Below are 18,274 nucleotides of genomic sequence, written 5' to 3'. Positions count from 1 at the left end.
AATCTTCTTGTAAACAGTCCCACTCGCTGCAGTCGACTGAACACATGTGAAGCGCGTGACAGATGCGATGATGAAATGAGGCGTAGTTGTCTTGCGCTTGAAGCGTAGTTGTCTACGCTGGAGGCGGTCATATGCAAACGACTGGTACGTCACTTCGTACCGTGACGTCACTTCATACCATGGATCCAGAACGAGCTGTATTTAGAGCTTGATTAAATAAATGATTCGTTTATAATGGCGAGGACGTCTTAAGCTATGAAACTTGCAGGACGTTTTAATGGTACAAAGACCTCTTATATACCAAAAGATCAAGGCAAATTTGGTTTCTCATGTCATGACCCCTTTAATTAGTGATTTGTAGAATAGGATTTGTCCGCCTGCAATGAGGAATTAGAGAAGGTGTAACTGTTGTGTTGTGTTTGTGGAAGAGAAGAACAAGTCTACAAGTTTGCAACTCTTAAAACATTTCTCTCTGTGACTTCACATTCACTGATACACATGTGTGGCTATTCTCCACAACTACAGATTTCACTGTCACAGCCAGTGGTGTAGTCTAGTTTTTTGTAGTGAGTATACTGTAATATACCCTGAAGCACAGGTTTTATCAGCTGACAATTTTCCAAAAAAAAAAAAAAAAAAAAGGAAATGAAACATAGGCACAAATACAAATTTACTTGTAGAAATTGTGTTTAAAAAAAAAAAAAAAAAAAAATGGTGTTATTGTTTTGGCAAGTTTACTCTTTAAATTAAAATGTATGACAACTTGTGTGATATTCCCTTAAAATAACGTTTTAATAGATTTTATTATTATTATTTGTATTATTATTATTATTATAAAATGCATTTTATTGTGCAATTTCTTTCTAATTTCTTTGAGTTAGACCGAACTTTTATTTTGGTGGGTTGTAGACATTTGAGTTTCTGTGTGTTTTAATAAACTATTATTATTATTATTATTATTATTAGGCCTACTTGAAGTATACTCTACTGTGCAATAGTAATATATTTCTGTTATAATTTCTTCTACCGAACTTTTATTTTGACAGGTTGTCGTAAAGACATTACAGTTTCTATGTATATGAAACGAATGAATGACGATAGTTTTATCAAATGAAATGGTGAAATTCTCGTGAAGTGACTCTCATAGCAGCTCTGCGATGAAAGTGCACGTGTAGTAGCCTACATCATGTCTCAATACAGTGAAACGCTGAAAACACCACGAGCATGATCACGCGTGCTTCAGTGTGTGTGTGTGTGTGTGTAGTGGAGCACACATTGAGCGCTCATTCCCAGAGACGCGTAGAACAATTGCAGTCTCTTTTAACTTTAATATTCAAAGACACTAGTCCATATCGAGATTTGATTCATTGTACAGCCCTAATTTTGATTTATTTATTCAAAAATAGCCAAATTCAGTGACGTTCGAGCTTAGCAAGCTCCATTTGTGACTGGATTCCGCGATTCGGTGTAGCTTCACAAACACAGACGGGGTGAATTTATGAATGAAACTGAAAGTTCTGACACAAAACGAAGTTGTTACGCATCCTCACGATTTTTTAAGTGGCTATACGGAAATCCTTGGCCTTTTCTAGTGGGTATACGGCGTATACCTGCGTATCACGTAGACTACACCACAGTTGATTTGCACCAAAAATACCTTCATATTGTTCCTCGTTCCTGCGATGCGAACACGCCAACATCCGGGAACTTCCACCAGTAGTTCTGTAGGAGCGATGAAGAGGTTCCTCCGGTAGTGTGGGCCGGGGCTGAAGCCTGAGAGCAGGTTATTCCTGCAATCCTGCAGACTGTAGACACTGCTGTGTAGTTATGAATGGAAGCTCGTTTCCACCACAGAATAAAAAACATTTTAAAAGATAATTGTGACTTTTTTAACCTCACTATTTCGAGTTTATATCTCGCAATTCTGACTTTATTTCCCAATTGCGTGTTATAAAGTCGAAAACTTTAAAATGAATAAACCCATGTACTTTTGTAAGGTATGTCATATTTGTACCAGACCTCAACACAGGCGATTAACGATTTCCACCGTTTCTCTCTACTGTAAATCAGCCTTTCACAAATACTGACTTATATTATATTTGAGTGACAGAGACTTTAAAAGGAACTGATTTTAATTATAATCACTTTAGCCTGATAACAATGTTAAATTAATTAAAATCAAGACTTCCAGTGATAAAAATTAAAGCTTATAATTTCCCCGTTTTTACTGTTCTGCACCCTGTTTTATTCAGACTTGGGCAAGTGGTTGATGTTTATATAATAGGCCTATATTAAGATATACATTATATATATATATATATATATAAATAATATTATTACACACACTCAAGGTTCATAGAAGATATTCAAGATACAAACATTGTATCAAATTGCAAAATAATGTACACAAACATCTTCAATGTTTTATAACCCAATCCATGCTTATTTTTTTAACATTATGAACATAAATACAGTATTTATACAGTAAATGGCCACAGTCTTTTTAAACTCAGTTAAATCAAAAAAAGGTTCCTTTCATCATTTATAACATGATGCATAAATCTTATAATGTTTAGTTGGAGGTTAATGATGAACATTTTCTGAACTATTTGTTGAAAACAAAACATTAGTTGCAATGGCTGTGCAGGATATTCATGTGAACACAGTAAAACATGCGCAGTGGCTGTTCAGTTCAGGCACTACATTACCCAGTCTGCTGCACTACATTACCCAGAATGCACCTGAGCAGGTGGCAGTCGCACCTGTTGAACCGGGTTGAGAAGGAAGGTGAGAGCTGGAGCGCAGTGAGACTGACGGCAGACCTCTCTCTCTCTCTGTGTGTGTGTGTGTGTGTATATGTGTGAGAGCTATGGGAACCTGACCCATGGATCCTCAGGACGACTCCTTCGACTTCCTCTTCAAGATCATCCTCATCGGGGACTCAAACGTGGGCAAGACCTGCCTGGTGCAGAGCTTCAAGACGAGCCAGTTCTGCGAGCGCCAGCAGAACACCATCGGCGTGGACTTCACCGTGCGCACGCTCAGCATCGAGGGCCGCAGAGTGAAGGTCAGGGGTCACACCACAGCCCCATGTTCGTGATGTTAGTCAGATTGAGTGTGTGTATACGCAGGTCAGTGTGACTCAGCTGCTGCACGTGTGGCTCTTACACTGAACCAGTTCAGCCAGCAGAACCAGTTTATCCTCTCAGTGTGTTAGTGTCGCACTACAGGAAGAAACACACACGGCTGCTTCCTGCAGCATACGCAAACATGCTAGGCTTTGTGTTTGTCTCTTATATTGATGTGTGAATCTACAGAAGAAGTATAAAGGGTAACACTTTATTTTGATGGTGCCTTTTGAAAATTCTGTTGACCATAAGTAACTTTGCGACTACATGACAACTAACTCTTATTAGAGTATTAGTGGACTGCTAACTAATATCTGCTAACTCTTTATTGTGATGGTCCTCCGACAGACATTCTAACCCTAACCCTACCAGTCTACTAATACTCTACTAATACTCTAATGAGAGTTAGTAGACATGCAGGTGCAACATTACTTATAGTCAACAGAATGTGTTAAAGGGACCATCAAAATAAAGTGAAACCGAATAAAGACAAATGTGAGAGCAAAGATTAACAGGGAAATAAAATGAATATACGTATATAAATGTGTGATGACAATTTGAAATGTTTATTGGGGAAAAATGTTTCACTTATGTATGGAGTGTGTATTGCATGCTGTGTACTCGGAGCATAAGTATGTAGTGTACACTGCAGTATGTATACTGTTCAGTAAGCAACATGCTGTGTACATGAGCATAAGTATGTAGTGTACACTGCAGTATGTATACTGTTCAGTAAGCAACATGCTGTGTACTCGGAGCATAAGTATGTAGTGTACACTGCAGTATGTATACTGTTCAGTAAGCAACATGCTGTGTACTCGGAGCATAAGTATGTAGTGTACACTGCAGTATGTATACTGTTCAATAAGCAACATACTGTGTACATGAGCATAAGTATGTAGTGTACACTGCAGTATGTATACTGTTCAATAAGCAACATACTGTGTACATGAGCATAAGTATGTAGTGTACACTGCAGTATGTACACTGTTCAGTAAGCAACATGCTGTGTACATGAGCATAAGTATGTAGTGTACACTGCAGTATGTATACTGTTCAGTAAGCAACATGCTGTGTACTCGGAGCATAAGTATGTAGTGTACACTGCAGTATGTACACTGTTCAGTAAGCAACATGCTGTGTACATGAGCATAAGTATGTAGTGTACACTGCAGTATGTATACTGTTCAGTAAGCAACATGCTGTGTACTCGGAGCATAAGTATGTAGTGTACACTGCAGTATGTACACTGTTCAGTAAGCAACATGCTGTGTACTCGGAGCATAAGTATGTAGTGTACACTGCAGTATGTACACTGTTCAGTAAGCAACATGCTGTGTACATGAGCATAAGTATGTAGTGTACACTGCAGTATGTATACTGTTCAATAAGCAACATACTGTGTACTCGGAGCATAAGTATGTAGTGTACACTGCAGTATGTATACTGTTCAATAAGCAACATACTGTGTACTCGGAGCATAAGTATGTAGTGTACACTGCAGTATGTATACTGTTCAGTAAGCAACATGCTGTGTACTCGGAGCATAAGTATGTAGTGTACACTGCAGTATGTACACTGTTCAGTAAGCAACATGCTGTGTACATGAGCATAAGTATGTAGTGTACACTACAGTATGTATACTGTTCAGTAAGCAACATGCTGTGTACTCGGAGCATAAGTATGTAGTGTACACTGCAGTATGTACACTGTTCAGTAAGCAACATACTGTGTACATGAGCATAAGTATGTAGTGTACACTGCAGTATGTATACTGTTCAATAAGCAACATACTGTGTACTCGGAGCATAAGTATGTAGTGTACACTGCAGTATGTATACTGTTCAATAAGCAACATACTGTGTACTCGGAGCATAAGTATGTAGTGTACACTGCAGTATGTATACTGTTCAATAAGCAACATGCTGTGTACATGAGCATAAGTATGTAGTGTACACTGCAGTATGTATACTGTTCAATAAGCAACATACTGTGTACTCGGAGCATAAGTATGTAGTGTACACTGCAGTATGTATACTGTTCAATAAGCAACATACTGTGTACTCGGAGCATAAGTATGTAGTGTACACTACAGTATGTACACTGTTCAGTAAGCAACATGCTGTGTACATGAGCATAAGTATGTAGTGTACACTACAGTATGTATACTGTTCAATAAGCAACATACTGTGTACATGAGCATAAGTATGTAGTGTACACTGCAGTATGTATACTGTTCAATAAGCAACATACTGTGTACTCGGAGCATAAGTATGTAGTGTACACTGCAGTATGTATACTGTTCAGTAAGCAACATGCTGTGTACATGAGCATAAGTATGTAGCAGTATGTATACTGTTCAGTAAGCAACATACTGTGTACTCGGAGTATAAGTATGTAGTGTACACTGCAGTATGTATACTGTTCAGTAAGCAACATGCTGTGTACATGAGCATAAGTATGTAGCAGTATGTACACTGTTCAGTAAGCAACATACTGTGTACTCGGAGCATAAGTATGTAGTGTACACTGCAGTATGTATACTGTTCAGTAAGCAACATGCTGTGTACATGAGCATAAGTATGTAGTGTACACTACAGTATGTATACTGTTCAGTAAGCAACATGCTGTGTACATGAGCATAAGTATGTAGCAGTATGTATACTGTTCAGTAAGCAACATGCTGTGTACATGAGCATAAGTATGTAGCAGTATGTATACTGTTCAATAAGCAACATACTGTGTACTCGGAGCATAAGTATGTAGTGTACACTGCAGTATGTATACTGTTCAGTAAGCAACATGCTGTGTACATGAGCATAAGTATGTAGTGTACACTACAGTATGTATACTGTTCAGTAAGCAACATGCTGTGTACATGAGCATAAGTATGTAGCAGTATGTATACTGTTCAGTAAGCAACATGCTGTGTACATGAGCATAAGTATGTAGTGTACACTGCAGTATGTACATTGTTCAGTAAGCAACATTCTGTGTACATGAGCATAAGTATGTAGTGTACACTACAGTATATATACTGTTATTTATTTATTTATTTTATTGTTTTGTTTTGTTTTTTCTCTCTGGCTATACAAACCATATTACAAGAACACACAAACAATTTCATGTAACATGTAACATAACATGTATAATAATTAACCAAAAAAGAAAGAAAAAAAGGTTCAGGCTGAAGCTGACAGCTTATAGCGCCTAACCTTCTCACTTAACATACAAACATACTAATGTTTTGACACAATTTCAATTCATCATCTAAATTGTTCCATACATTCACCCCCTTTATGGAGATGGTCATACATCTAATATTAGTTCTAACTTTCTTTTTTTTTTTAAATATACCTCTTCCTTTTAATCTGTATTTGCAATCCCTTTTTTCAAACATATCTAAGATTTTAATTGGCAGCAAATTATTATAAACTTTAAACATAATCTGTGCAATTTTATATTCTACCAAATCATAAAACTTAAATGTTTTTAGTTTAAGAAATAAATCATTGGTGTGATCTCTGTATTTAGAATATGTGATGATCCTTATAGCCCTTTTCTGTAAAAGAAAAATTGAGTGGGTATAAGTCTTGTAAGTATTTCCCCATATCTCTAAACAGTAGGTGATATATGGCAAAATTAATGAGGAGTATAACAAGTATAATGCCTGTTTATTCAACCCTTAATTTTATTTAGTATTGCTATTGATTTAGATATTTTCATCTTAACAAAATTAACATGCCTCTTCCATCCCAATTTACAATCAAGTATAACACCCAAAAATTTAGTTTCCTCTACTCTCTCTATTTCCCCTTGCCCAATTCTTACTTTTATCTCCTGTACCTTGCAATTTCCCCAAATCATAAACTTAGTTTTACTCATATTTAACGATAATTTATTTGTGTCAAACCACTTTTTAACCGTTACCATTTCTCTCTCTACAACCTTCACTATGTCCTGCAACTCTTTGCCTGACTGGAAGAAACTTGTGTCATCAGCAAAAAGAATACTTTTAAGCGATTTGGACGCTTTACACAAATCATTCAAATATAAAATAAATAATTTAGATCCTAATACAGAGCCTTGGGGCACCCCACAAAGTATTTTTAAGGAATCTGAGTCCATTCCATCAAATGAAACAAACTGACTTCTATTATTTAGATATGACTTAATCCAGGAATGTCCAATTCCTCTAATCCCATATTTACTTAATTTTTTCAAAAGGATTTCATGGTCGATCGTTTTGAAGGCCTTTTTTAAATCGATAAAAATCCCAAGACAAATTTCCTTTTTATCTATAGCTAATGTAATTTCTTCTACTAGCTTCATTAGTGCCAATCCAGTTGACTGATTAATTCTAAACCCATACTGATTCTCAGTTAGAATATTATATTTACCAATGAAACTATCCAGCCTCTTAACAAATAATTTTTCCAAAATCTTGGAAAATTGTGGGAGAATCGATACCGGCCTGTAGTTCGAGAGTTCCTTTGTCTCCCGCTTTGAATAAAGGTAACACCTTGGCTATTTTCATTTGATCTGGAAATATTCCCGCTTTGAAGAATGCATTGCAAATATATGTCAATGGCTTAATCACACATTCAATAGTCTCTTTCAATAAAGCCATATCTATACCATGGACATCAACTGATCTTTTATTTTTGCAATTTCTCACCGTTTCTCTTACTTCACATTTGTCAACCTCCCTTAAAAACATTGTATATAGATTATTTTTAATTAATTCTTCTACCCCCTCTTCATCTTGGGGTTCAACAATATCCTTAGCTAGGTTGGGCCACACATTCACAAAGAAATCATTAAACTCTTTAGCAATGTTTTCTTTTTTGTCAACCAACATATTATTTTTCATAATATATTTAGGATATTCGAATTCCGGATTTTTATTTTCCAACAAGCTATATATAACTTTCCATGTGCCTCTCATATTGTCTCTGTTTTTCTCTAATCTGCTACTATAGTATGCCTCCTTACTTGTTCTAAGTATTTTTGTTAATTTATTTTTATAAACCTTATACTTCAATTCAGCATTCTCTGTTCTGTGTTTTATAAATTCTCTATACAGAGTATTCTTCTTTTTACATGCATTTAATAGTCCTTTAGTCATCCAAAGTTTTTGCTGCTTATTTTTGTCCTTTATATATCATCATAGGACAGTTCTTGTCATACAATTGACTAAATGTAGCTAAGAATGAACTGTAAGCTTCCTGTACACCATTTACATAGACATTCTTCCAATTTTGTTTTAATAAATCTGCCTTAAAGGCTTCCACCGTTCCTGGAGTTCTCATCCTCCGTTTTCTAATCTCTGTTGTCGGCTCAGGTGTTTTTAATTTATGGTTACAATGATAAATGGCAAATATAGGTAAATGATCACTTATATCTTCAATAAGTAACCCTCCTGAAACAGCTGTATCCATAATATTCGAATATATGTTATCAATCAGAGTCGCGCTATAAGCTGTGACCCTGCTTGGCTTGGTGATGGTTGGAATTAAACCCAGGCTATGCATGACATAAATAAATTCACTAGTTCCCTTGTGCCCTTGTGGATTTAAGAGATCAACATTGAAATCCCCACACAAAAACACTTTCTTCCGCCCTACTATCCTGTCAAACATATGAATTAAGTGATCTTTTGTGATGTCTATGCATGCTCCAGGGGCTCTATAAGCACAGCTAATAATTATATTTTGACTTCTTTTCATTTCTATCTCTACAGTAACTATTTCAAAGAGGCCATCACATTCTTTTGACATGGTTAACACCTTGTTACATTTCAAAGAAACATCAACATACAGGGCAACCCCACCACCTTTCTTGTTTGCCCTATTAACTACAAACATCTCATATCCCTTCATAACAAAATCATTTGCATTATCATCATGTAACCATGTTTCAGATACTGCAATAACATTAAACTTCCTCTTAAACTGATTTAAATAATCTACAATTCTGGGGAAGTTCCTATTCAAGCTTCTACTATTAAAATGAATAATAGACAATACCCCATCCCCATCAAAATCAAAGTCATTAAATTGTTGGTCAGTAAAGTTTCCACAGTTATCAGTACAAGATGTAGGCCTATTATAGAAATTACTTTCTGGATCTATTTGACATTCCCTTCCATATAGGCCTTCTTCGTTTTCCAAATCGCCCCATAATCCATAATGTCCTAATCCAGAATGCAGATCTTGTGTAACAACCGTTGGCACATATCTAGGCCCTTCTGCGTCGTACACCATGTCACTTTCTACATCACACCCATCCAAATCCTGATCACTGTCGTCCATAAATGGGAACACATACTCTTTACATGGCATCATTATAATTCAGTCCACATCCATGCAGCACTTCAATAGGCCTAATTGTCCATCTACGATTGATACCTGGCCAAACAAACTCAAATTCCCTTCCCTCACGGTCCGTGAGTGTATATCTAACAACAGCGGCATAGTCCAACAGAAAAATGCACACGCGTATAATACCAAAAAAGGAAAAAGACAAAACCAAAAAAAAAAATCCAATGGCACAAAGTAGCCTAGGTTCTGGCCTACTCCATGGAAGGCTTTGATCCTGTTTTCTTACAGTTTTCATGATTCAAACCGTTCAAGTTCATGAAGATCCCTTACCGTAATAACTTTTGCCTCAGGTGATCCATTCAACTTTATCAGTACTTTGCCCTTTCTTGTCCATGTCGCTTGTATCTTCTGTTGTTTCCGTAGATTCCTCGCCGTTCTTGCGATTTCTGCATTCTTTTTTGTTAAGTTTTCATTAACATAGACATTGGTTCCTTTTAACTTTTTCCCTTGCCTCAAAACACCAGCCTTGTGTTTCGCAGCAACGAAACGTATTATAATTGCTGGTTTCGTTTGTTTATCTTGCCGTGAAAGGCTGTGGCAGAATGATATATTGTTACTCTGTATGTCAATATTTTTGCTTTTGAAGAAGTGGATCACTTGAGATTCCAGTGATTGTTGCTCTTCTATCGGTGTGTCCTCACCTTCTTTTCCCACAGCAACACTCGAGTAATTTCTATGTCGAATATCCAACCCACTTACAATAATATCATTCATTCTTGCATTTTGCTCGAGTTCATCCTTCGATCCTTCTTTCAAGGTGGTCAATTTTCCGGTCTTTTTCTTTCATCAAGGATTTTAATTGCTTAACTTCGACCAACAGCTCGGGAAGCGTGGCCTGCTGTTTGGCAATTTCACTCATATCCTCAGATAGCATGTTAAGTGATTTGCGAATCTCTTCCATGTCCTCGTCGAGTTTTTTTTGACGTGACATTTTTCAGAGAAATCCAAGCTTGATTTTTCTAATAGTCTTTGTATTTTAGTAGCTTGAAACTCCACCAATTCCAAATAGAGAGTGACGCAGTCTCGACGCTCATGTGATGCTCAACACTCATTACCGCATGTTGCATATACTGTTCAGTAAGCAACATGCTGTGTACATGAGCATAAGTATGTAGCAGTATGTACACTGTTCAGTAAGCAACATGCTGTGTACATGAGCATAAGTATGTAGCAGTATGTACACTGTTCAGTAAGCAACATGCTGTGTACATGAGCATAAGTATGTAGTGTACACTGCAGTATGTACACTGTTCAGTAAGCAACATGCTGTGTACATGAGCATAAGTATGTAGTGTACACTGCAGTATGTATACTGTTCAGTAAGCAACATGCTGTGTACATGAGCATAAGTATGTAGTGTACACTGCAGTATGTATACTGTTCAGTAAGCAACATGCTGTGTACATGAGCATAAGTATGTAGTGTACACTGCAGTATGTACACTGTTCAGTAAGCAACATGCTGTGTACATGAGCATAAGTATGTAGTGTGTGTGCTGTGTACACGAGCATAAGTATGTAGTGTACACTACAGTATATATACTGTTCAGTAAGCAACATGCTGTGTACATGAGCATAAGTATGTAGTGTACACTGCAGTATGTATACTGTTCAGTAAGCAACATGCTGTGTACATGAGCATAAGTATGTAGTGTACACTGCAGTATGTACACTGTTCAGTAAGCAACATGCTGTGTACATGAGCATAAGTATGTAGTGTGTGTGCTGTGTACACGAGCATAAGTATGTAGTGTACACTACAGTATATATACTGTTCAGTAAGCAACATGCTGTGTACATGAGCATAAGTATGTAGTGTACACTGCAGTATGTATACTGTTCAGTAAGCAACACTGTGTACTCGGAGTATAAGTATGCAGTGTGCACTACAGTATGTTGTATACACTGTCCAGTATGGAATGTACACTGTTCAGTTGGCAGCCTGTATTGTACAGTGTTTAGCAGACACTATGAAATGTACAGTAGGAAGTTAAGTGTTCTGTAATGCAGTTTATAGTGTACACTGAGCACCAGGCAGTATGTGTAGAAGATATGTAATATATTGTAGTGTACACTGCAGTATGTAGACAATATGTATAGTAGACAGTATGTAGTGTACACTGTGTAGAGGTAATGCAGGGTTCATTAGGCAGTATTGAGTATTCAGAAGGCAGTGTACAGTAAGTAGTGCAGTAGTGTAGGGTCCAGTAGGCAGTGTTTTGTAATGTAATTCTGAACACTGTATACTGCTTATTGCTGTAATGAACTAAATTACAAAACACTGTGCACTGCCTACTGAACACTACACTTAATACTGCACAGTGTACACTGCATACTGCCTGCTGAACACTATATACTGCTTATTGCTGTAATGGAGGCCGAATGTAGTGTACAGTGCTGTAATGTATTTGATAGTATAAACTGAGCACTAGGCAGAATGTGTATATAATGCAATTTGTAGTGTACACTCTAGTATGTAGGCAGTATGTAGAGTACACTGTGCAGATGTCATGTTCACTGTTCAACGGTGTACCATATTCAGTTTACATTAAAAGAAGACAGAATATAATGTAGTGTTCAGTAGGTAGTATACATAGTATAGTGTTCAGTAAGCAGTGTATAGTGTTCTGCAATGTAGTTCATTACAGCATTGGGCCATATACAATGTTCAGGAGGCAGAATGTATTGTTCAGTGTTCTGTAACAGTATATAGTGTACACTGCAGTATGTGTAGTAGGCAGTATGTAGTGTTCAGTAGGCAGTATGTAGAGTTACGTATGCCATGTTTAATGTTCAGTATGCAGTGTTCAGTATGCAGTGTTCAGTATATGATGTTTAGTGTTCAGTATGCAGTGTTCAGTATGAGTAGTGTTCAGTATATCATTTTAGTGTTCAGTATGTAGTGTTCAGTTTGTTTAATGCTCAGTATGTCATGTACAGTGTTCAGTATATTATGTTTAGTGTTCAGTATGCAGTGTTCAGTATGTCATATTTAGTGTTCAGTATATCATTTTTTGTGTTCAGTATATCATGTTTAGTGTTCAGTATGCAGAATTCAGTATATCATGTTTAATGTTCAGTATGTCAAGTTTAGTGTTCAGTATGCAGTGTTCAGTATATCATGTTTAGTGTTCAGTATGCAGTGTTCAGTATGAGTAGTGTTCAGTATATCATTTTAGTGTTCAGTATGTAGTGTTCAGTTTGTTTAATGCTCAGTATGTCATGTACAGTGTTCAGTATATTATGTTTAGTGTTCAGTATGCAGTGTTCAGTATGTCATATTTAGTGTTCAGTATATCATTTTTTGTGTTCAGTATATCATGTTTAGTGTTCAGTATGCAGAATTCAGTATATCATGTTTAATGTTCAGTATGTCAAGTTTAGTGTTCAGTATGCAGTGTTCAGTATATCATGTTTAGTGTTCAGTATGTAGTGTTCAGTTTGTTTAATGCTCAGTATGTCATGTACAGTGTTCAGTATATTATGTTTAGTGTTCAGTATGCAGTGTTCAGTATGTCATATTTAGTGTTCAGTATATCATTTTTTGTGTTCAGTATATCATGTTTAGTGTTCAGTATGCAGAATTCAGTATATCATGTTTAATGTTCAGTATGTCAAGTTTAGTGTTCAGTATGCAGTGTTCAGTATATCATGTTTAGTGTTCAGTATGCAGTGTTCAGTATGTCAAGTTTAGTGTTCAGTATATCATGTTTAGTGTTCAGTATGCAGTCAGCCAGTGTTGTTCTCTCAGTGAGTTAGGCCACAGAGACAGTGGTGAGCAGGTGTGTTTGGTTTCTATGACTCTCTGTCAGAGGAGCAGCAGTGATCAGTGAACTTCCCTCGTGTACTGACTCTCTGTGTGTATGTGTGTGTGTGTGTGTGTGCAGATGCAGGTGTGGGACACGGCGGGGCAGGAGCGCTTCCGCACCATCACGCAGAGCTACTACCGCAGTGCACACGGGGCCATGATTGCCTACGACATCAGCCGCCGGGCCACCTTCGATTCGCTGCCGCGCTGGATCCACGAGCTAAAGCAGTTTGGGGCCGCTAACGTGCTCACCGCGCTCATCGGTACGACACGCTAGTCCTCCGCACTCTGAACACTGAGTCACTGAACAGGTTCAGTATGTAGTGTTCAGTATGCAGTGTTCAGTATGTCATGTACAGCGTTCAGTATATCATGTTTAGTGTTCAGTATGCAATGATACGCTCAATGGTACGACTGAATGCTAGTCCTCCGCACGCTGAACACTGAGTTACCGAACGGGGCCGCTAACGTGCTCAACGCGCTCATCGGTACGACTGAACGCTAGTCCTCCGCACGCTGAACACTGAGTTACCGAACGGGGCCGCTAACGTGCTCACCGCGCTCATTGGTACGACACGCTAGTCCTCCACATGCTGAACGCTGAGTCACTGAATGGGGCCACTAGCGTGCTCAACGCGCTCATCGGTACGACACGCTAGTGTTCCACGTGCTGAACACTGAGTTACTGAACGGGACCGCTAACGTGCTCACCGCACTCATCGATACAACAGGCTAGTCCTCCACACGCTGAACGCTGAGTCACTGAACGGGGCCACTAACGTGCTCATCGGTACGACATGCTAGTCCTCCGCACGCTGAACACTGAGTTACTGAACGGAGTCGCTAACGTGCTCACCGCGCTCATCGGTACGACTGAACGAGTCACTGAACAGCTCACGTTTAAACCATAAGCTGTGTCTGAAACCGCTCTCCATCCACTATATAGTGCACTGTATCGGGTACCGCCCATTTTGTAGTGGTGTCTGAATCCTGAGTGAACGACATCATTCCCTACATTCGTTCACTACTTTATTCCCACAATCCTCTCTGAATTCGAGTGTACATTCGATGTACACTTGCTGAAGCGCTATTTCCCAAAATCCAATCCGGAGAAGACTGGAATGTACATTTCCTGAAGAAAATGGTGCTTGCGTGTGCAACAACACCACCCCCTACATTGCTAGCAGGTTTTTAGCTAAATTCTAACACGATAAGCATGTTGCTAGCATGTTCTTAACAAGTTACCATAGTTTACCGTGATTTACCATGTCCTAGCATGGTTTACCACTCTTTATGTAAAGCATGATAAACCTACAAAGCTGGCACGGAGGCATGTATAATTACAAAATAAAGTCATTATGATTGTTATTAATTATTTTATAAAGTTAGTAACATGTAAGATAAAAGTAGTTTTATCAGTACTTGTGACTAAGCAGTTTCTGCGACAGCTCCAGCTCTCCGACGCACAGTGTAAACGTCAGCGTCTGAATTCACTCGCTTTTTGAACGTTTGAAGCCCAAAGTGGCGTCGCCATCTTTGCAGCGCGTCACTCCCGGAATAAACGAAAATGTGCAGCGAGGCGGATTAGCTGAGGTGACGTGACGTGATGCTAGCAGACAGCAGACAAACGGCTAGTAGTGACATCAGCAGCAATCCACCTGTCACTCAAGTGGCCACGCCCTTAATTATGCAGAACTTTAAGGCTTAAAGGTGCAGTGTGTAAATTTTAGCGGCATCTAGTGGTGATGTTGCTAACTGCAACCAACAGAAGTTACGGTGGCCGACAGGAAGTGATGTCGTCGTCGTCTGAGACAGCAGAGAGTAGCCAGTTAAGCAAAGAGGTTTCTTTACAAAGATAAATAAATTATGTTTAATTAATTATTCAGTAAAACGATATGTTATTGTGAAAATTATTGTTACTTGTTCAGTGTTTTATTCGCTGACTTTAGCTCGCTTCTCTGCACTAAAAAAACCTGAACTTGACGAAACGCGTTTGTCCGTTCAGGGCCACTGTAGAAACATGTCGATGTAAGGGAACCCGCGGTGTGTGTAGATAGAAATGCCAATAAATAAAAATAATATGCCAATAGAAATGCTAATAAAAACATAACGGTTCATTATGTAAGCTCTTTATACACCACTGAAAACATGGTTATGTTTATGATATTGCATTTCTGTCTACAAATCATCAGAAATATTACACACTGCACCTTTAATATAATTTAAACAGATGAGTAAAGGGCTAAATTAGCTGTATAGACCAAACCCACTTCTTGCACCAGGCTGTAAACATGTCTCTTCCTGCTGTAAAGTTGGGCATTTTAACATGGGGGTCTATGGGATTGACTCTCTTCTGCAGCCGCTCTCTAGTGGCCAGTGGATGAACTGCAGGTTAAGTCACTTCAGTGTTGGATTCATAAGAGAGCCGCTTGGTCTAAACGTGTGTTTCCTCAGGTAACAAGCGAGACCTGGAGGCGGAGCGCGAGGTGCAGTTCGAGGAGGCGTGCAAGCTAGCGGAGGCGAAGGGCTTGCTAGCAGCGGTGGAGACGTCGGCTAGAGACGCCTGGAGCGTGGAGGAGGCCTTCGTCATGATGGCTCGCCGGCTGCTGATGCAGAACGACACCAGCGTCGCAGACGACCACACACACGCCGTAATGCTGCGGAGCAACTCACACACCGTCAGCCTGACCTCAGCATCATCAGCCGACGAGAAGAAGCCCTGCGCGTGCTGATAACACACACACACAACGTGACCTCTGAACTGCTCATCTGTGTGTTCTGTTACAGTGATTTCCCCACACACACACATTATAAGAGCACATTGAGCCAAATCTGACACCTGTGAGCATGTTACACATCATCAGCTGTGGTGGATATACTGTTTTCTGATGTTGAATTATGCTGTTCTTGTGAATGAAGATTTTTCTGACCCCACTGACAGACGTCTGCTCTTGTTTTAAGCACAGACTCTCAGAAAACGAGACCCAATATCTACACTCACCTAAAGGATTATTAGGAACACCATACTAATACTGTGTTTGACCCCCTTTCTCCTTCAGAACTGCCTTAATTCTACATGGCATTGAATCAACAAGGTGCTGAAAGCATTCTTTAGAAATGTTGGCCCATATTGATAGGATAGCATCTTGCAGTTGATGGAGATTTGTGGGATGCACATCCAGGGCACGAAGCTCCCGTGTTGTGGCTTCACAAATGCTTTGCTGCATACCTCGGTTGTAACTAGGGATGGGCATTCGATTAAATTTGCATTCGATCGTCGGGAGAATTAAAAATGCAATGAAAATACAAAAATACAGTTTGTTTGTCCTCGATGAGATCTTTATTACAAGATGATCAACTTGTGGCAGTGAAACTGGACGTTCGGTAGACTTGAAGATATGCCCTGCGGTGCTCTAAAACAGCGGAACCTGCAGCTGCGAGCCGGCGTTCTTAAACAGAGACCCATGGCCACTTCATCCGTTTTCTGTGATCGGATAGCTATCCGATCGTGAAAAGACCAAATGTAAATGCCCTCCGAAACGCATTCGAGACGGATTTAAATCCGATCGCTCAAACCACTTCAGGAGGAGGTCTGAGACGCATTCCAGACGAAACTGGACAAGTGTAAATGCATCTGGTTGTTGAAACCACATATGTAAATTTGACTTATCCCAAAAATGCTAAGAAATAAACGTGTGAGAGCGTGTTATAGGCTATATGTTATAGCCAGATATGACGACGCTACTTCAACACGCATCACCACAGTTGAGCATCTATTCATCAAGCCAACGTGCAAACTATCGCAAATCAAAGTGAAAGTCATTCATCAACACACAATCATCTTCATTAAAAGTAAAGAACCGAAATGATCTTACCAGGGCTGTTGCCGCAATATCTTGTTGCGGTCTTTGATTTAGAAATTTTCGCTGATGATCAATAAAATGCAGCTCATATCAGTTGCTTTCGGTGACGTGCAACAATTTAAATATGCATATAGCGTGGGAATTCTAGATCGGATTTATATCCGTTTTGCAAAAACACATTTATGTGACCAGGTGATGGAATCGTTTTGATAAATCAGATAGCTATCCGATCTGAGAAAACGCATGAAGTTCCCATAGAACTTCTACACCAGTCTACTGATTTCTGTTGAGAAAGATAAGCATGTTGACATGATCTGGGATCAGATGCGACCGCAACCTGGTGACAGCCAGTCCAGCCGCCGAAAACACCCGCTCTGAGGGGACTGACGTTGCCGGGATGCACAGGTAGCATAAAATGCTCCGCGCTAAAATGAATTCCATTGCTTCAAGACTCACACTACGCAACGCAACCTGCATTAGTTTAATCGATAACAAATAAACGTGATCGACGAAATTCTTAACGATCAATTATCGATCGTCGATTAATCATGCCCATCCCTAGTTGTAACGAGTGGTTATTTCAGTCAAAGTTGCTCTTCTATCAGCTTGAATCAGTCGGCCCATTCTCCTCTGACCACTATCATCAACAAGGCATTTTCGCCCACAGGACTGCCGCATACTGGATGTTTTTCCCTTTTCACACCATTCTTTGTAAACCCTAGAAATGGTTGTGCGTGAAAATCCCAGTAACTGAGCAGATTGTGAAATACTCAGACCGTCCCGTCTGGCACCAACAACCATGCCACGCTCAAAATTGCTTAAATCACCTTTCTTTCCCATTCTGACATTCAGTTTGGAGTTCAGGAGATTGTCTTGACCAGGACCACACCCCTAAATGCATTGAAGCAACTGCCATGTGATTGGTTGATTAGATAATTGCATTAATGAGAAATTGAACAGGTGTTCCTAATAATCCTTTAGGTGAGTGTATATTCATCTTGATTTGATGAAGTTGAGGTGGTGTTTATGAAGGTGTTCATCGAGATGCTTCAGTTTCAGCAGACGATGGAGTGGAAGGATGACAGCAACTCTT

General features: G+C 39.1%; 1 protein-coding gene across 1 annotated transcript; it reads left to right on the top strand.

Moving 5' to 3' along the window:
* The first annotated feature begins 2,756 nt into the window (after nt 1–2,756).
* LOC307157293 (ras-related protein Rab-19) lies at nt 2,757–18,197 on the top strand. The gene is made up of 3 exons (XM_079869177.1): nt 2,757–3,067; nt 13,398–13,581; nt 15,773–18,197. The coding sequence occupies exons 1-3, from the start codon at nt 2,885–2,887 to the stop codon at nt 16,048–16,050; spliced, it is 645 nt and encodes a 214-aa protein (XP_079725303.1). The 5' UTR covers nt 2,757–2,884; the 3' UTR covers nt 16,051–18,197.
* The last annotated feature ends 77 nt before the right edge of the window (nt 18,198–18,274 follow it).

The sequence above is a fragment of the Squalius cephalus genome, assembly GCF_949319135.1.
Source record: "Squalius cephalus genome assembly, chromosome: 4".
In the NCBI taxonomy this organism is placed as follows: domain Eukaryota; kingdom Metazoa; phylum Chordata; class Actinopteri; order Cypriniformes; family Leuciscidae; genus Squalius; species Squalius cephalus.
Note: the sequence above shows the minus strand (reverse complement) of the source record. Positions and strands in the feature narration are given on the sequence as shown.

Bases quoted from the DNA above. Each gene is read 5' to 3' on its own strand.
- LOC307157293 (XM_079869177.1), top strand. From the start codon at position 2,885: ATGGATCCTCAGGACGACTCCTTCGACTTCCTCTTCAAGATCATCCTC. The intron at 3,068-13,397 runs GTCAGGGGTCAC...GTGTGTGTGCAG, and splicing joins TCGAGGGCCGCAGAGTGAAG to ATGCAGGTGTGGGACACGGC. The intron at 13,582-15,772 runs GTACGACACGCT...GTGTTTCCTCAG, and splicing joins CGTGCTCACCGCGCTCATCG to GTAACAAGCGAGACCTGGAG.